At 38.1% G+C, this 20,304-nt stretch overlaps 2 protein-coding genes and 1 long non-coding RNA gene across 6 annotated transcripts; 2 read left to right on the top strand and 1 right to left on the bottom strand.

Annotated features, from left to right (window-relative positions):
• On the top strand, nt 940–6,261 carry LOC109241961 (protein PAIR1). Of its 4 annotated transcripts, none has more exons than XM_019408920.1 (11): nt 940–1,177; nt 1,764–1,980; nt 2,881–3,025; nt 3,166–3,300; nt 3,499–3,551; nt 3,633–3,827; nt 3,925–3,990; nt 4,096–4,142; nt 4,738–4,882; nt 5,140–5,221; nt 5,835–6,261. In XM_019408920.1, exons 1-11 carry the CDS (start codon nt 1,113–1,115, stop codon nt 5,939–5,941), a joined length of 1,257 nt encoding a protein of 418 aa, XP_019264465.1. In that variant the 5' UTR covers nt 940–1,112; the 3' UTR covers nt 5,942–6,261. The 4 variants fall into 4 exon arrangements, with proteins under 4 accessions (XP_019264465.1, XP_019264361.1, XP_019264412.1 ...); XM_019408816.1 differs by having other exon boundaries at nt 4,711–4,882; XM_019408867.1 differs by having other exon boundaries at nt 4,711–4,882; nt 5,606–5,927.
• LOC109242194 lies at nt 4,842–5,719 on the bottom strand. The gene is made up of 2 exons (XR_002070369.1): nt 5,630–5,719; nt 4,842–5,301 (listed from the first exon to the last, which is right to left on the bottom strand). It is a non-coding gene; the product is annotated as an uncharacterized LOC109242194 (long non-coding RNA).
• Nucleotides 16,422–17,508, top strand: LOC109233156 (14-3-3-like protein). The gene is made up of 2 exons (XM_019398939.1): nt 16,422–16,669; nt 17,346–17,508. Exons 1-2 carry the CDS (start codon nt 16,422–16,424, stop codon nt 17,506–17,508), a joined length of 411 nt encoding a protein of 136 aa, XP_019254484.1.

The raw sequence follows: 20,304 nt of genomic DNA, 5'->3' as shown, positions 1-20,304 counted from the left end.
TTCTGATAAAGACCGTACTAACCCGGTCCATATACACCACTAGACAATAGCTTCAACGTCTATGGCTTATTTTTGTTCAGTTTATATTTTTTCCAAAAAATTAAATGATATTCGACATGGTCTTGGAACACAAACTCTGATTTTGAGTTAATTTTTTAGTTTGATGTTGGAAAGCATTTTTGTTAATATATTATTTATAATATGCATGTATATATAAATTTGAACAGCTTCTGTTTTCGCTTTCTTGAGAAGATTTCTGAAAAATTGTCTAAACTAAACGGGTCTAATGAGGGTAAATTTTAAAAATAGCCAGATTTACAACTGGTCGTTCAAAAATAGCCAATTTCAAAAGTAATCGAAGTTTGGCCACTTTTTATATAAAGATAAATCTGAGCGAAAACACTGTTCAAAACCCGGAAAATACTCCAGTATATTATGTTGGAGTTCTAGCATATTATACTGGAGTTCCAGAATAAGTATGCTGGAACTCCAGCATAATATGACGGAGTTCCAGCATAAGTACATTAGAACTCCAGCATAATATACTGGAGTTCCAACAAGTATATTGGTCCAGTATAATATACTGGAGTTTGGAGCACCGGTGCTCCAGTCTCCAGTATATTATACTGGAGCCAGCAAAGTATACCGGTCCAGCATAATATGCTGGAGTTCATACACAAGTGCACCGAACTCCAGTATATTATGCTGGACCGATCTCTATTGCAGCAAAATATTGGCTATTTTTCATTGACTTGGTAAACGCTGGCTATTTTTGATTGACCAGTCCGAAAACTGGCTATATCGTGCTATTTTTACGTCTAATGATCAGACGAAATGATTGGGCCACGTTTACAGGGCCCAAATAATTTTAGAAGTCATAGAATAGGCCCATCTATTACCCTATATAAAATGACACTTTCCCGCTGGATTATCAGCGCAGATCACACTTCCTCCAACTGGAGCAAAATCACACAAAAGTAACTTCAAAGCGCTCTGAGAATTCAAATAATTTTCAAGTTTCAATCGATATTTTCATCAGTTATTCCATAATTTCCAAATTGAAGCTAAAAATTCTCGAAGATCTCACAACTTTTCCAGTGAGTATCGGCAAAATGAAGTTGAAGATTAACAAAGCCTCCGATCTCAGCTCTATCTCTGTTCTTCCTCCTCATGCAAGGTCCAATTCTATCTCAATTTCATCTCTTTTCATTGTTTATCAGGAAAATTGCCTAACGCTCAGTGTTTCTGCGTTTTCTTCGAATGCTTACAAATATTTGAATGTTTTGTGTGCGACACACACGCACAAACACACACATGAATATATTATATATGGATTGAGCTTTTTCGTGAAGATTTGAGTAGGAATCAAGCACAATACCTCTCTGTGTTTGCTTTTTCTTCGAATACGTTACAGATATCTCGATGTTTGTGTGTGCTATATATATACACAAACACATATAAATATGTATGCATTATATGTTTGTACGAATAAAGAGAGGTCGAAAATTTACCATAATATTGAGCTATTTGTTGTGATGATTGAGAAGAAGGCCAATTTCGATGCCGATATCTGTTTTGGCCTATGTCTTCGTGTTTCAGAGTTTTTTCCGCATACATTACAGATATTTCTATGTCACACACACGCACACACACACACACACACACAGCTATATATGTATAAGTATGGAGAGAGAGAGAGAGAGAGAGAGAGTGAGAGAGAGAATTTTACCATAATATTGAGCCTTGTTTGATGATATGAGAAGGAGGCCAAGTGCAGTACCAAGTGCAGCAGAGTCTTCCGTCTTCGGGAAAAGCCAAGCGTCACAAGTTCGATCACAGCAGCAATCACAACAATCCTTCTCACAGATTCGGTCACAGCAGCAATCACAACAATCCTTCTCACAGGGATTTTCATCTCAGCAACCGATGTACTCTCAGCTATCGCAGAGCTCTCTGGATGAATTTGCCCCTAATGAGCAAGTAATTCCTCCATCTCGTTCCTATCTCTCAGTTGTACGAATTATAGTTGTTAATGAGATGTCATTTTGGTATACTTCGGCTGCTAACTAATGGTAACATACCAAGCAATTGATTCATTGCGGAAATGATAATGATTGACTTTTAAAAATCGTTGTAACTTCTAGAGAATACTTTAGATTGTCTGAAATGTGGTTTGATGCTTCACAAGACTTGAACCTATCATATCCTGGATAACTGTTGCCTCGGTTATTTTTGAGTGTAATTTGCATTTATGCTTTGTGATTCTTAAAATAGATGAATTTAGCTTCTGACTATGATTTACTTTGTTATATGCTGTGTGAGTACATGATACTAACTTTATCTGACGTTTTTATTCAAGATGTTAATTTGATTTATTATTATATTAGTGATAGGTGAAGAAAGCATTAAAGTTAAGTTTTAAATTTGAACAGCTCTGAAAGTTGCATAACAAATGACTGATGTCAATACTATGGAACGTCCTTAAATTGGAAGAGTGTCACATAAAGGTATCATTTACCATCCTTCATTTTATTGGACAGCGGATCATCAATTATGTCAGCCGACTTTGTTTGTCAGAATGTTTCTTATTACTACATGACAAAACAGGGGATCGTCACACTGCACTATGAAGTGGTTGTCGGCAGTTAGGTTGTAGAGCGTATCAGAGTTCGTATACAACTAGTTAACTGATGGAGTCTGTCTTTTATGTTGAGCATATGCTTTCTTGGTTTCAATTCTGCCCAGGACACAGAGTTCCACGAAACTTTCCACTTTATACATTGCAAATTTTACTCACCTTATACCAAACAAGATGCTGTTGTGGGAATTTTACGTCTCAGAGCGAACAATAAGGTGTTACTATTGATAATTTTAATGCAGAGATTGGGTTCTCAAGAAAGAGAAAATTCAGCAAAGAGGATAAGCTGTTTGCCTCAAATCAACTACACACGAGAAGAGAGTCAAATGCAGCTATCTAAACCTTCAGGCAATTATATGCGCAAGTGGTCAGTTCCTGAAAACAAATGTAAGTCATAATTCCACCTCCACTAAATATATGCTCTCACCTTCCATTTAAGATCTAAGGAAAATGTAAGTTTGGCGGACTAATCTGCAGCTAGAATCATTGGACTAAACATGTTTATGAATTCTAATTTTGCTGAACAGCCCAGATTACTGAAGAACTTGAACACAAAATTGGAATGGTAGAGACTTCATTAAGCAGGCTAGGAATGATCTTAGATTCTGTTCAGAGTGATATTATGCAAGTTAACCGGGGAACGAAAGAGATATTGATGGAGAGTGAGTATTCACTGCCTTTTCAATTTACCTGATGTGGCTGAATAGTTAGGAGCTCCAAAGAGCCCATATCATTAGTTGAAGAGTATGGAAATTTGTCTTGAGATGCCTGCTGGTCCTAGTAAATTGTTACTTGCAAATATATCTGCAGGATGTCAACAAATTCTCACGCATTAGTTTTTCTTCTAAATTTTCTTTCAGTGGAAAGCTTACGGCCGAAGTTAGCAGCTCATGATGAACTGTTGCAATTAATGGTAACTATAGCTTAGCTGCTCTCCTTACGTCCAGATTTGTTTGTATAATATTTCCTAATCCATGTGACATGCAATAACCAGAACAAGGGGAGGGAAGATCTGAAAGCTAGCATGGAAGAGACCTTCAAATCCATGCTTGAAGAGCTGAGGGAGAATAAATATCAAGAGAACATAGGGGATCTTTCATCACTGGTTAGAGCTATGCCCAACAAACTGGAGACGTGCATTTTGCAACTGCAAATGGACTTGAGCAAGACCTTGGCTAAAGAGATTCAGGCATGTCGCATATTGAAACTGACTGTTTAAGTTCATATTTAAGCTACCATCTGTAGTTGGGTTTATGCTGCTTCATCTATATTCCTATTGCTTGCAGACAGCTTCCCTCCACCCAGATTGTCCCGGACAAAAACATGAAACTGCTCTGGCCGTTCAACCGAAAGTACATTTTCAAGAACTTTATTCTCCGAATTCCTTAAGACCTTTATGAGTATTTAGAGTAATGACAAAATCTATCACAAATCTTAGTGCATTTGAACATTTGTAGGGTATCAATGATTGTTTCCCTCCCCCTGAAGTGAAGTTTCTCAAGAAGTAAGTTTTCAAACTTTCTTCCTTTTATCTTTCTTCCCAGTGGCATCACTACAGCCTTAATTTAGACATCTCTAAGTAGCAACAAATCAGTAGCCCTCCAGTATACAATTTTCATAATCATTTGATGGCTTCTCTTACTATTTGCATCATTTATGTGCAATATGCATAAGCAGTAGGCATTTTGCAATGCTTCTTGAGATGTGTGTATTGACAGTTTGACACTCGAGAACACTTGCGGCTGGGATACACTCTCTATCATCAAGAACTAGTTAGGTGGCGGTTAATTGTGAAGATTTGTCTCATAGTGTCTTTTGATCCATGTAAAACCAGAAAGTATCCCCATTTCTCACATTAGCTATACGAAGAAGAAAGTGAAAACAAAGGGCAGCACTCCCCTTCATCCCCAAAAGCTTTAATCCAAGTTAGCATTCGTGATAAACTAAATGAATGAAGAAACCTCCTAAGAACTTTGCTATAGCTTCAAAAGAAATCTTAAAGATATTTTGTTTACAAAGTTTTGCTTATCTTTCTGAAATTGTGCGATATTCCTTATTGCTGGGAATGCAAGTCACCAAGCATGTCTTTTCACTTCTAGTTCAACAATGAATATCAAAGATCAGAAAACAACTATGTTGCCGAAGACTGAAACAGGAGGCTGGAAAACAGTGAAACATGACCAAACTTGTGTGAAGCAGAAAATTTCCAGCAGAAGTCACAAACAGAATAAATCATTTCAACAGGTAAATATCTCATTGTCCATATGCAAACAAATTGCTTGTTGACTTGTGAGCAATAGTGGTTATCATTGTGACATGAAAACATCCAAACAAGAAACAATAGGTTTTGAAATGTTGTATTTGTGATATGTCATAGTCCACCATCTCTGAGGCCTTGTGTTGAAGTTAACAAAAATGCTTTGTTTAGCACACCACATATTTGAAAACTTGAAACTGCATCACCTATATTCTGAGAGCTGACAACTGGCTATCCATTTCAGGAAAGGGAATTTGGAGTTACCATTGAATCTGATGAGGATATTGACACAGGCTTTTCCTGCTTGCTTGAAGAAAATGGATCAGGTAATTGCACTTCTTGGCTGCATCATTCATTTGAGGATTTCACCATAATGCAATTTGATAAGCAGAGTGATTTCTGCATCCTGTAATTAATCAATGTGTTTATTGACCTAAAACTGTATTGTACATTTGAACTTAACGAATTTAGACAGATCAATTTAGACGCATGTCAAATTATATCCTATATCTCAAGACTCACCACAGACAAGAATGACCTTTGGGTACTTTTAATCAAGCCGAATGCCTAAGATTATAATATGAAATCAAATAAATAAAGTAACAAGAAAGAACATGTCTAAAAGCTTGAAGCAACTTTATTATACTGCCACACTATTAAGTTTTTCTCAAACCAAAGAGAAACTGATAACCCTCTCTTCCCTTTGTCAGTTGGGCTAAGGAAGGGAATTGAACCTGTTCTCAAGTTTTGTGTCCTGAGGGGTCTCTCTCTTTCTCTGAAAGCATCACATTTCGAGTCTGTCCTGAAATAAGAAATTTTGAGCATCATAACTGCAGCAGGAAGTTTTTGAAGAAAAAAGAAAGACAAACAATCATTCATGTCTTTCTTAATTGTCGTTTGGTATAGATTTTAGTGCTTAAACTGTCTTTCTTTTAAAAGGCACAGGGATTTATCCATTAGAGGATGCAAAGGAAGAGAGTGCACGCATATTAAGGAAAGCAAGGAGGCGAAAGAGAAAGCATTTTAACACTATCATTATAGATTGAAGGTACACAGTGACAATTTATAATCCGCTGAATCAAGGTCCTATGATTTGACAAACAGTAAAAATGCATAATTGTTACTTCTATCTTTCCTCAGCCAATATAGGATGTGTAGTTTGCAATTCGATTTTCCATTACTATTATTAGGAAATTCCAGACTGAGCATTACATAGAAGCCAAATCTGTGTTGTTGCTGCAATACACAGACTTGAGGTGATTGCATTATTTTCCAAGGGGATGTCAGCAGACTCAGCACCCATAAAAATATGTAATGCATTGGGATTACGTAAATAATTACTAGCAAAAAGAGTATGATGTTTTAATTTTTGAATTAAAGTTGGCTAGTTAGATCGTTGCATCTTCTTCATACGATATTTCATTAGCTAATAGGAGTAAATATTATGCTGGTAAATTTTCAGCCTGTGATATTCTACCATGTTAACAGTAAATAATATGGAAAAGTTAATTAACCCATCTCAGCCGTGGTAGAGAACTTAGAAAAACTTCAAGTCATCACTTTCGGGATAGGAAGATAGAATTTTTTTTTTTTACTAATTGTTGGACTTGGATGGTCAGCCTTTTTCGTGTTTAATACTCAACCGTCAAGATCCTGAAGCCTAATTAAAAGAGCCATTCTCCCCTGGTGGATCTATTCACATCATTTTCTTTATAGCATAAATAGCGTGTGGAGTAGTGCAGTTTGCTCATAAGAAATCCATAGATCATCCGTCATGTTCCTTGCCTGTTAATTTTTGGGTGTTAATCTCCTTATTGACTTGGTAAAAGTTTAGCCAAATAAATAAATAAACTAAAAATAAAAATAAGACTAGTAGAAGTAGCAGGCAACTACTTGCCGCATGCATTGCACTCGTGGTGTGTTTTTCTATGAAAAGAATTAAGAAGCATGCTCGCTCTTCTGCACAAATCCTCTAGAAGGGATGGATGCGTGGATGGGTGGGTTTCTTCTCCTTTTTTAATATGATCCTGGAGCCTTGGAACAATGTTAAAGTTGTCACCGTGTGACCTATAAGTTATGGGTTCGAGCCGTGAAAGCGTTCACTAATGCTTGCATCGGGATAGGACGTCTACATCACACCCCTTGGGTGCGGCTCTTCTGCGAATGCGTGATGCTTTGTGCATCGGGTCCTTTGAATATGATCCGATTGGCCGAAGTAAGTTTCGCAAGCTGTCAAAGGAAATTTCCCTTCCTGTAGTCAACTACTATGTATGCTTCCTTATATTGCTCGGGAACTCCTTATTTTCAAAATAGTAACTTTCTGCTTTGAAATTTTCTCAAGCACCACTTTTTGATTGAAACAATTGAAGCTTTTAAACGTAGCTATAGTGCATTTGTGCTATACTAAAACAAAAATTTGTGTTATATTATAGTGAAGTTACTTTTAATATGGTTGTTATTACTTCGTTTATTTTACTTTTTCTACTCCCATTTATCAAACTTGTGACTTAGGCATAACAACGGACTTTAACACTCCGTTTGGATCATTGTTACCCATGTTTTATAATGTATCGTATTGTATTGTATTATATTGTATCTTTTTGTGAATACAATGTTTGGATAGATTGTATTGTTTGTTGTTGTTAAATAATATGTTCTCTTTGGTTTGACTGTATTGTACTGTGTGTAACCGATAAATTTCCTTAAATACCTTCAATTGTTTTAAATATTAAATTTATCGAAAATTGCACATAAAAATAATTTAAAAAAAAACCTTTCTACTAATTTATCACCAATTATGTCTTATAAATAGATTAATCAGTTAACTTCATGTAAATTCTAACAAAATTAATGGAACAAGCTAAGTAAGTAATATTATTAATAATAATAAGTACACTCTATTCATAATTTGATCATAACAATAATATTAAGAAAAGTAAATAATGACCATGGAAATGAATGAAGACAAATTAGGTAAGAATGCAGAACCTATTGTTGGCAAAGAACGACAGAACCAGTTTGGGAAAAATGGGAGGAAGACTAAGTAGGTTATAGGTGGGAGATTTGGAGTTAAAATGAAAAAAAGGTAAATGGTAAAATAGAATTATGGAGTAATAAAGAAGGGCATAATTGAAAAGAAAAATATGAAACAATCCCACCATACCAAATTGGTGCTCCAAAAAAAATGGGTCTTTTCATTGTTCCGGAACGATGAATTTAACAATACAATACAATCAATTTTAACTAAACAACCAAACAAACATTATTTTAAAATAACAATACAATACAATGAGTAACAACCATCCAAACAAGCTGTAAGTTAGATTTAGGGGTGGCAATTTGAGCCCAAACCCATCCAACCCGCCCAGAGATTAATGGGTTGGGCTACAAACATATTAGCTCATGGGTCAATTTGGGCTGAACCAAGTTAACCTATATTTTTTATAGTCCATTCTGACCCATTAAGCAGCCCAACTACAACCCATGAAACTCACTCAAAACAAAGGGATTTCAACCCAACTTATCCAAAAATTTACTTAGTTGCCCCATTTTTTTTTTTTTTTTTTTGTACTTTCAATTTTCTGTTCTTTTGTATTTTTGCACCACCTACCCTACCCCCCCCCCAAACCCCCTAAAAAATGTTTTTTAGATTTTTTTTGTATTTTTAATTTTCTATTTTTTTGTATTTCTGCACTACTTACCCACCCTACCTAAACCCCCCCCCCCCCACACAAACTCCCTCGAGTTTTTTTTTCTTTTTTGTATTTTCAATTTTCTGCACCACCCACCCTACCCCCATTACCTCCCCCCGCGACGCAAACACCCTCAAAAAAAATTTTTTGCTTTTTTTTTTTGTATTTTTAATTTTCTATTTTTTTTGTTTTTCTGCACCCCCACCCACCCCCTCTCCCATCCCACCCACCCACCACACACACCCCGCGCGCAAAGCCCCTAAAAAATTTTTTTTTTTACCTTTTTTTTTTGTATTTTCAATTTTCTGTTTTCTGTTTATTCGTTTTTCCGCACCACCCACCCACCCTAACCCCCCCTCCCCCACTCCCACCCCCACCCCCTTCCGTAAAATATTTTTCAACTTACATATTTTAAAGTAAAATGCTTTTTTATGCAAGATGAGCATGGTTCTAAAACATGGGTCAAGTTGGGCGGGTTGGGTTATGACCCATTGTTTAGCCCATCTTGACCCAGCCCATCTTAGCCCAGGTACACTTTGGGCTGGGTTGGGTAATGACCCATTTATTGTCCTAACCCATCTTGACCCGCCCAAATTCAGCCCAACCCGCCATTTGCCACCCCTAGTTAGATTACTTCACTTTTTGGATGAAAAATTAATGTGGACTTTTAAATCATCTTACCGAATATTCTTGGGAGAAATTTAAAAATAGTCAGATTTACAACTGGTCGTTCAAAAATAGCCCAGTTTCAAAAGTAATCGAAATTTAGCCACTTTTCATGTAAAGATAAATCTGAGCGAAAACACTGTTCAAAACCCGGAAAATACGCCAGTATATTATGCTGGAGTTCCAGCATAGATATACTTAAACTCCAGCATATTATACTGGAGTTCCAGGATAAGTATGCTGGGACTCCAGCATAATATACTGGAGTTCCAGCATAATATACTGGAGTTCCAGCATAAGTACACTAGAACTCCAGCATAATATACTGGAGTTCCAGCAAGTATACCGGTCCAGCATAATATACTGGAGTTTGGAGCACCGGTGCTCCAGTCTCCAGTATGTTATACTGGAGCCAGCAAATGTATACCGGTCCAGCATAATATGCTGGAGTTCATATACAGGTGCACCGAACTCCAGTATATTCTGCTGGACCGGTCTCTGTTGCAATAAAATAGTGGCTATTTTTCATTGACTTGGTAAACGCTGACTATTTTTGAATGACTAGTCCGAAAACTGGCTATACGGTGCTATTTTGACAATATTCTTTCCTCGTTAGCCAGCCCATATTATCCTGGGGAGTCATGACTCTTGCCAATTTATCCTTTATCCAGTCTCTAATTCTTCTCCAGTCTCCACTTGAATCATTGTAGGTTGAAATATTGTTTTTTTCCATTTGAACAATCCTAATTATCCATCTTCTCATTGCAGACGCAGGATGAGCGACCAGTATTTGCTAGTGTTTTACATCTGTTACACATTAAAACCAGACATTTTGATCTTCAACCCAGAAAACAATTTTCTCAAAACAAATTATCCAAAACTAGACGGAACAATCACATAAAACAAAAATTATACTTTTCGTCCAAACGGGTAAGAATTTTTTATTTACTATATGGGGTGGGGGTAAGAGGAGTAAAGGAGATTGGTATTTCAGCCATATCTTGTCATCAACGTTTCGGAAAAGAGGACACTCATCCTGTCACGGGCTCGGTTACATTCTGCACGTGCACTGAAATTAATTAAAAGAAATTTATGATGGAGGGAGGACCTTGAAACTATATATCGTGGTTAATTTTTTTTCTTTAAGGACATACTCCCTCCGGTCCAAAATAAGTGATTTTTTGAATGTTTTCACACAGATTAAAAAAAAACCACCTTTTAGCATTAATTAGCAATAGAATTGATCATATTAACCTTTACTATCTCACATAAACACTCCTGACACATATTCCAACATTATTTACTCCAAGGACAATGTAGGAAAAAAGTAATTAATTCATTCTTGAAATCTGGAAAAATCACTTATTTTGAACCACAAGAAAAATGCCAAAAAATCACTTATTTTGGACCGGAAGGAGTACTATATAACCGACTAGCCATTGTTTAAATGTAAATTCATGACTCATTTATAACTTCTATGCGTTACTGTCCAAGTACGTATCAATTGCATCATTCAACTTCCGCACCCAATTTAATAATAACAACTTCTTACTTTATTATAATGAGTTTTTTTTATTAATATTATAATGAGGTTAATAATGAATTTCGGCTATATATTTGCATCATTGAGACCGTAATGTAACAAGTTATATGTAGCGATAAACATTTTAAAAAAAATTTATACTATACAATTTAACTGATTATATTAGGTTATAATCTAATTTTTTTAACTTTTTCATATCAGACTTAATATGAAAAATCACTTATTATTATATACTACTCCCTCCGTTCACTTTTAGTTATCTAATTTTCATTTACACTCCCTTTAAAAAAATATATATTTTATGATTTTACCCATAATAATGATAGTATTTTCAAAAGTCCTGGGAAATAATTTGGAAATAGAGTAATTAATGATAAGGGTAAAACAAGAAAAAAAGATTGTCTTTATTTGATTTAGTATAGTGGACAAGTAAAAATGAAAATGTAATAGTGGACAAGTAAAAATGAGCGGAGGAGGTATCACTGGCGGAGCCACATGCACCCAAGGGGTGTCAACCGACACCTCTTTGTCGGAAAATTATATTGTTTAGCTTGGAATTTTTTCTTAAAATATGTATATATACTATATAATGACGCCCCTTAACTTCTTGGTGAGTTTATTTCTTTATATTTTAACTCTCCTTAATAAAATTCTAGCTCCGCCGCTAGAGTATGAGTCAATCTAATTTGATAATATAAAGTTCTTTACCATATCAATGCATGACACTCACTATAATATAACATACCACGGTCATAAAAATTCTTAAGGGTCGAAAGACTACCAAGTGTCACTCATGGGATTATATAAAAGGACAGCAACAAAGATTTTAAGGATCTTCTTAGGGTTTCACAAGCAAATACTAGTACGTTGTGTCAAGGTTTTCTTGTTTCTTCTTCTGGCAGACAATGTTGACTTGAGTAAGGAACAGAGCGAAAAAGGATTTACCATTAATAAAAGTTTTTTTATGGGAGGGATGAGACTTTTCATTCTTAATTAAAGTTTTTTTTTTTAAATAAAAAGTTTCGGGAGCGAATGCTTTCCTTTTTAATAAGTTAAATACGGCTTAAGTTTAAATTAATTGGACTCCTATACGAATATTAGACCCCAAAAAATAGTACTTTCGCTGGTCCATTTTAATTGATTTTTTTTCTAAAGTTATCCTAGGAGTATTTATTATATTTTTAATAAATAAATTAAAGTTAATATGGTTATTATTAATTAATAGTAAAATGTAGATTTCTAAATATGTATGAGAAAAACTAAAATAATCAATTAAAGTGGACTGAATACATAAGATTTATTGTTAGGTACGTTGAAATTGAAACATGTGCTAAACATAAATGATATTAGGGTCTCGATGACTCATTGTAGTTTGAAGCCTTCTTGTTTACTTTTCAGTCCATCTCCCAAAGATCAACGATAATTGTAGCCGTACGTGTTACTGGGATTCCACTGTGTGCAGTGTGTAAATTTTACTTAGGAACAGTGGAATTTTCTAATAAAGAAGAGTCAATTGATGACAATCCTTGGCTAATTACTATGGATAACAATAGCAATATGCTAAAGCTACTAGAATCAAGGATGCTGGCTATGCTAATATATATATATATAGTCATGATTGCAAGATAGATGAAGATATACGTAAAACGATTTATCTAACTTCGGGAAAAAAATTCTGGAGCTTGAACTATACATTTTAAACTTGAGAAACAATTCATGGAGTTTGAACTAATAAATATTTAAACTTCAATAAAACATTTTGAAACTTTATTGTCTTAAGATGGGAGGATGTAACAATCTGGCCGATCGTTTTGAGTATTTTAGCCCCGTTTCCCTATTTATTCCCTACTCTATGTTATATTGTGGTTATGCGACTCGCCGGGGTGGTTGATTTGGTTTCGGAGTGAACTGGGACACTTAGTCCCAAAGTTGGAAGCTTAAGTTAAAAGAGTGATCGGGGTTTGACTTTTGTGTAGACGACTCTAGATTGAAGTTTTGATGGTTCTGATAGCTTCGTATGGTGATTTTGGACTTAAGGTATGTCTAGATATTGATTCGAAGGTCCGTAGGTTGTTTTGGCTTGAATTGGCGAAAGTTAGAAAATTGAGGGTTGGAAGGTTGAGAAGTTTGACCGAGAGTTGAGTTTATTGATATCGGGGTCAGATTCCAATTTTGGAAGTTGGAATAGGTCTGTTGTGCCATTTATGAGTTGTATACAAAATTTGAGGTCAATCGGAGTCGGTTTGGTATGAATCGGCATTAGTTTTGGAAGTTAAATGTTCATGGATTCAATAGGTTTGGATTGGGTTGCGATTCGTAGATTTGATATTGTTTGATGTGATTTTAAGACTCGAGTAGGTCCGTTATGTGATTTGGGACTTGATGGTATGTTGGAACGGGCCCCAGATGTGATTCGGATTGAGTCCGAAATCATTTTTGAACTTGGAAGAATTTCTGCTTAGCTGAGGTTTTGGTGCAATCGCACCTGCGCACTTTGGGCCGCAGGTGCGGCACCGCAGAAGTTTCCTGTGAGCTGCAGAAGAGAGTTTGGGTTGGGCGAGCTATGACCGCAGGCGCGGTCGTTTCTCCACAGAAGCGGATGCGCAGAAGCGGCTTGGTTCCGCAGAAGCGCAAGCGCAGATGCGCTCCAGTGTCCGCATAAGCGATATTTCCTAGCTTAATGAAAAGCCGCACCTGCGATGGATTTTTCGCAGGTACGGAGCCGCAAAGCAATTGTTGGTCCACCGAAGCGGAATGACTGTGCAGAAAAGGGGCAGATTGAGAGTTTTGTTCCATTTTTTATCTTTTGAGTTAGAGAGCTTGGTTTTGGGTGATTTTGGAAGGAATTTTCAAGGAGTCTATCGGGGTAAGTATTTTTTTACTCGGATTTGATTATTTTACATGAATCCATCAGTGTTTTTATCATTTAATTAGTGTTTTGAGTTGGAAAAATTAGAAAATTTTGTGAAAACTACCTAAGCTATAATTTGAGGATTTGAAGATCGATTTAAGGTCGAAATTGGAAAAGTTTAGTATGGTTGGAATCGTTATTGAATGGGTGTTCGGATTTTCTAAGTTTGGCCGGATTACGAGACACTAGACATTTTTTTTAAAGTTACAACTTTATTATCTGGAATAGTTTCCTATGAGTGTGTTTATATATAAAGTTATTTTGGCTAGAGTCGAGCCTTCCGGAGTTGGATATTCATGGAAAAGGCTTACTAATGGATTGAGTTAGCTTGTTTGAGGTGAATAACTTGCCTAACTTTGTGTAAGAAAATTACCCTTTAGGATTGGAATTGTTTGTATTATTTGTGATATGTGGAAGCCGTGTACGCAAGGTGACGAGTGGGTACACGATCTATATATGGTATTTGACCGGTTTAGGCTATTTAAACTCTTTTCATGTCGTTAATCGAATCGTCATAGCATGTTATATCGTTCATTATTAATCTACCCTCAAATGCTTTATTTGACATTGTTAACACTTGTTCCACCTATTACTTGTTATTTTGCTCTTATATGCTTTAGTTGAAATATTGCCTTCATTATTGTCTTGTTACTTCCTTAATTGTGGAATTTCTTACTTGAAGTTGTTAATTCATGGAATATCTCTTGTTTAGCTATTGGGATTGAAGTTGTAAAAGTCGTTATCACTTGAGGCGAAATTGTTAATTGTTAAGATATCGTTCTTGTTGAGCTATTCACTTTTATTTTGTTATTGTTGAGATTCTTGTACACATTGTGGTTGAGCCATGGGCTATTTACTGTGGAAACATTAATATTGTTGATTCTTTTGGCAAGTAGTGGCATTTGGGCACTTGAGGCGCGAGTTGTGATATGTTGTGATATTGATACGCATGCGGTGGTATAAGGCTATGGGTTGATACATATGCGGTGATATAAGATGGGCTTGAGACTCTTGTTGCTCGTAGGGGAACTACTTGAAGCCACGTGTTGTGATAAAGTGGGCTAAAACGTGAATTGTTATATCGAAAAAAATAATTTTCTAAACTAAATGTAAGGTTCCCGCGGTGATATAAGGAAAGATTGTGATTGTGATAGTAAAATGAGATTACGAGGCAGTACCTCAGTTGTGATTCTTGTTGATATCTCTCATTTTTCTCACTTGTATTTCTCTACATTGTTTTCTTGATCTTCTTATTATGTGTTCCTTACTTGTTGCCTTTATTTCTTTAAATTCACTTGTAGCTTACCATGTTGTATTTCGTTATTGCCTCATTTTCCTCGTTCCCATTATTTTAAGGTATACCTACCCAGTGTTCGCAGGCCTCGGAGTCACCCTCTGTCCTTATTTTTCTACTGCTTACTCTTTATTAGATAGTGATGTATTAGGGATGTTTCAGAATATTCGTGTCGAGCTTATGACTTAATCTCCTCAAATTTTGGTAGTTACTGTCAGCGGTATTGTTGAGTTCTTTATGATAGCTAGTTGGTTTAAATTTGAGGTTCTATTATTATTTTCGTTATTTCTCCATGCATGTTAAGCTTACCTAGTCTTAGAGATTAGGTGCCATCACGATATCATACGGTGGGAGATTGGGATCGTGACAAGTTGGTATCAGAGCCCTAGGTTCATAGTTGTTACGAGTCATAAGCAGGTTTAGTAAAGTCATGCGGATCGATACTGAGACATCTGTACTTTCTTCGAGAGGCTATGGAACTGGTAGGAAACTTCACTTCTTTGATTCCTTACTGTGCGAATTCGTTGACTTCGAAATTCTGAATCTTTGTCTTTCTATTCTCTCACAAATGGTGAGGACACGCACTGTTGGATCCGACGATCAGATACCTGTGCCCTCTGCTAGAGCCGCGAGAGGTCGGGGCCAGGGCAGAGGCCGAGGAGGGGCACGTGGTGCAGCTAGAGCACCTACCCGAGCTGTGAAACAGGAGCCACCAGTAGCTCCAATAGGGGGGCAGGCACCCGAGGTGCCTATTGCCACCCCTGCACTTCAGGAGACCCTCGCGCAATTCCTGAGCATGTTCAGTACTCTAGCTAAGGCGGGGTTGACTCCACTTGTACCGGCCGCATATCAAGCTGAGGGAGGAGCTTAGACTCCCGCGGCCCGTACTCCAAAGCAGCGATTCCTTGTTGATCAGGTCTAGAGGTTATGCCAGCGTAGCCTATTGTTCCAGTTAAGCCCGAGATTAAGGTAGTGGCATCTAAGAAGGAGTATCTTAGACTTGAGAGGTTCAAGAAGTATCATGTTCCTACTTTCAGTGGCCTAGCTACAGAGGATACATAGGATTTTCTAGAGAAGTGTCATTGTATTCTCTGCATCATGGGTATTGTGGAGACGAACGGGGTTGCTTTTACTATATTCCAGCTGTCAGGAGCAGCGTATTAGTGGTGGCGGACTTACGAGGAGGGTAGCCTAGGTGATGCAGCTTCACTCACATGGATTCGGGTTTCAAAGATGTTCTTGAGAGAGTTTGTTCCCCAGAGCCTTTGGGATGCATGTCGCGCGGAGTTTGAGCAGTTACGCCAGAGTATTGTGAAAGTGTTAGAGTATGTTGTCAGATTCATTGAGTTGTCCTGACATGCACCTGCCTTGGTTTCTACTGTGAGAGAGCGAGTCTGTCGATTCATCGAGGGGCTTAACTATGATATTAGATTCAGATGGCTCGAGATTTGGAGACAAATACCCCATATCACCAGGTGGTAGAGATCGCACAGAGGTTGGAGGGTATGCAGGGCTGGGAGAGAGAGGACAGGGAGGCCAAGAGGCCTCGAGATTCTGGAGATATAGTGGTACCCCCGCCCCAGTTGTAACCCGTCATGGTAGAGGCTATGTGAGCCGTCCAGTTCTTTCAGTACTTCCAGTTTCTAGTGGTACTACGGCTACTTCCAGGTCTTAGGTTACCCATTATGCACCGTCACTATCTAGTGCACCTCCTACACGGGGTGCTTTCAATGGTCAGTCCAGTCGACCAGGCCTGAGCCAGTTTCGGCAGCCACGCCCGCCGAGAGCTTGCTTTGAGTGTGGTGATACCTGACATATAGTGAGGGTAGGGGTGGGCGTTCGATACTTCGGTACGGTATTTATGAATTACGGTTCGGTACTTCGGTATCAATTATGCATATCAAACACCGTACCAAAGTAGTTCGGTACGAATCGGTATTTTCTTGTTCGATTCGGCATGCTTTTGGTACGGTTTCGGTATCGCACCGTCCCTATCTAACGTGACTAGAGTGGCACTGGCCACGGGTGATTCGGTGAAGGAGTGGTAATTTGCATACCAGATTCGGTAAATAAAAACCTCAAATACATACGTAGCATACAAAATTAGAATAGCACATGTCCATGGGAGGTTATTCTGATTCACATGCAGGCATCATTTTCTATGATAAAACTAAGGAAGCAAGACAAAACTATGTACTGGAAATGAGATATAAAAATCTTTGCACCATTGTTCTGTTTGGTAACTTCAGATTCATATTGCTTCTCAGAAATGGATGAGAATACAAAAAAAGTTGCAAAATTCAATGCTTTCTGTTGGTTACAAGAATGTTATTGGAGCTTAAAGGGTTTCTTGGCGTATTATATCTTCCATTGAGCAGAAAGAAGAGTCAAATGGAAACGAGAACAATGTGAAGTTGATTAACGGATATAGGCGGAAGGTAATAGAGGAGTTGTCCAAAACTTGCCTTGATATTCTAGAAATCACGGACAAACATCGCATTCCATAACGAGAAGCTACTGCCTTTTATTACAAAAATTAAGACTAATGTTTAACAATCCATTCTAACTATTCGGTATTTCGGTATACCGAAATATCGAAACCTCAATACCGAGGACCGTACCAAAATACCGAATAACCAAAAAATTGATACCGAATTATACCGAAATACCGGATAAACCGATACTGAAATACTGTATTAATTCGGTCCGGTTCAGAATTCGATTTTTCAAATTTTATGCCCAGCCCCTAGGTGAGGGACTGCCCTAGACTCGGGAAGGGGTGTACCTCCACAGACTACACAGGCTCCACGTATTCCACCGGGTCCACAGACTTCTCAAGCCGTGGTTGCTGCTCCAGTTGCTACTCCACCTGCACAACCAGCTAGGGGTGGAGGTCAGGCAGGTAGGGGTCCCCCTAGAGGGGGAGGCCAGGCCAGATTCTATGTTTTTTCAGGTAGGACGAAGGCGGTCGACGCAGTTATCGCATGTATTGTTTCGGTTTGTCATAGAGATGCATCGGTCTTAATTGATCCAGACTCCACTTATTCATATGTGTCATCTTACTTTGCTCTGTATTGGACATATCTCGTGATTCTTTGAGTTCTCCTGTATATGTGTCCATGCCTGTAGGAGATTCTATTGTTATGGACCGTGTGTATCGGTCGTGTTTAGTTGTTATTGGTGGTTTTGAGACCAGAGTTGATTATTGTTGCTCAGTATGGTAGACTTTGATGTTATCTTGGGCATTGACTGCTTGTCGGACTATCATTGCTATTCCGGATTGTCACGCCAAGACCATGACACTAGTTATGCTAGGTTTGCCGCGGTTAAAGTTGAGGGGTACATTGGACTATATTCCTAGCAGGGTTGTCCTTACTTAAGGCACATCGGATGGTTGAGAAGGGGTGTGATGCATAGCTAGACTTTGTGAGAGATGTTAGTGTTGATACTCCTACTGTTGAATCAGTTCCGGTAGTGAGAGACTTCCCAGATATATTTCCGGCAAATCTTCTGGGCATGCTGCCCGATAGAGATATCGGTTTTGGTATTGACTTGTTGCCGGGCACTCCGCCCATTTCTATTCCACCATATTGTATGGCCCTAGTACAGTTGAAGGAGACGTTGCCGGAGTTACTTGATAATGGTGTCATTTGGCCTAGTGTGTCGCCTTGGGGTGCCCCGATTCTATTTGTGAAGAAGAAAGATGGTTCTATGCGCATGTGTATTGATTATCGACAGTTGAACAAGGTTACAGTAAAGAACAGGTACACTTTTCCGCACATTGATGACTTATTTGATCATCTACAGGGTGCCAGAGTGTTCTTTAAGATTAATTTGCGGTCAGGGTATCATCAGCTGAAGATTCGGGATCCGGATATCTCGAAGACTGCCTTTAGGACTAGGTATGGTCACTACGAGCTCCTTTTGATGTCATTTGGGCTGACCAATGCCCCATCAACATTTATGCACCTCATGAACAGTATGTTCCAGCCATACCTTGATTCATTCGTCATTGTGTTTATTCATGACATCTTGGCGTACTCTCGTGGCCGGAAGGATCATAAGCAGCATTTATGGACTGCGCTCTAGACTTTGAGAGAAAAGAAGTTGTATGCAAAATTCTCAAAGTGTGAATTGTGGCTTGATTCGGTGCATTTTTGGGTTATGTGGTGTCGAGTGAGGGGATAAGGGTAGATTCGAAGAAGATTAAAGCAGTTCAGAGTTGGCCCAACCGTCTTCAGCTACTGAGATCTGGAGTTTCCTTGGTTTGGCTGGGTATAATCGCCTTTTCGTAGAGGGTTTCTCATCCATTGCTGAACCTATGACCAGATTGGCCTAGAAGGGTGCTCGTTTCAGATGATCCAAGGAGTGTGAGGCGAGCTTTCAAAAGCTCAAGACTGCTTTGACTACAACCCCAATTTTGGTGTTGCCTACGGGTTCAGGACCTTACAATGTGTATTGTGATACGTCACTTGTTGGCCTTGGTGCAGTGTTGATGCAAGATGGTAGGGTGATTGCCTACGCATCTCGGCAGTTGAAGGCTCACGAGAAGAATTATCTTATACACGACTTGGAATTGGCAGCTATTGTTCATGCCTTGAAGTTTTGGCGGCACTATTTATACGGTGTCCCATGTGAGGTCTATACCAATCACCGGAGTCTCTAGCATCTGTTCAAACAGAAAGATTTTAATTTGCGGCAACGAGGTGGTTAGAGTTGCTTAAAGACAATGATATCACTATTCTATATCATCCCTAGAAGGCCAATATGGTGGCCGATGCGTTGAGTCGAAAGGCAGAGAGTATAGGTAGTTTGGCATATCTATCGGCAGCGGAGAGGCCATTAACATTGCATGTTCAGGCCTTGGCCAACTAGTTTGTTAGGTTAGAAGTTTCAGATCCAGTCGGGTTCTTGCTTGCGTGGTTTCTCGCTCTTCTTTATGTGATCGTATCAGAGAGCGTCAATATAACGACCCACATTTGTTTGTCATTAAGGACACGGTTGATCTCGTCCAATTCACACCTCAAATCAAGGATATAAACCAGTCGATTGGAATAGTAATACCCAACAAGAGTCGGGGTCGATTTCCACAAGGACATATATGTGGGAGTTAGGAGTATATATTGTAGTACGTGAGTAGGAACTATCTCAATTTACACTTTAACAAATTGGGGTTGTTTCTATGTCTATTTTAAACTAAGATTGCATAATTAAGTGAAATGAAACAAAGAAATTATTTTTGTTGTTTTTCAAGTTTTGTAAAAAGCCTAGGGCTACCATCACCTAGGTGTTTGCATAATGGG

Source organism: Nicotiana attenuata, chromosome 1 (assembly GCF_001879085.1).
Source record: "Nicotiana attenuata strain UT chromosome 1, NIATTr2, whole genome shotgun sequence".
NCBI lineage: Eukaryota > Viridiplantae > Streptophyta > Magnoliopsida > Solanales > Solanaceae > Nicotiana > Nicotiana attenuata.
The sequence above is the reverse complement of the archived record's forward strand: the minus strand, read 5'-3'. Positions and strand labels throughout refer to the sequence as shown.

Bases quoted from the DNA above. Each gene is read 5' to 3' on its own strand.
- LOC109241961 (XM_019408816.1), top strand. From the start codon at position 1,113: ATGAAGTTGAAGATTAACAAAGCCTCCGATCTCAGCTCTATCTCTGTT. The intron at 3,552-3,632 runs GTAACTATAGCT...TGCAATAACCAG, and splicing joins ATGAACTGTTGCAATTAATG to AACAAGGGGAGGGAAGATCT. The intron at 4,143-4,710 runs GTAAGTTTTCAA...TGGGAATGCAAG, and splicing joins GAAGTGAAGTTTCTCAAGAA to TCACCAAGCATGTCTTTTCA.
- LOC109233156 (XM_019398939.1), top strand. From the start codon at position 16,422: ATGATATTAGATTCAGATGGCTCGAGATTTGGAGACAAATACCCCATA. The intron at 16,670-17,345 runs GTCTTAGGTTAC...TGGAGCTTAAAG, and splicing joins GGTACTACGGCTACTTCCAG to GGTTTCTTGGCGTATTATAT.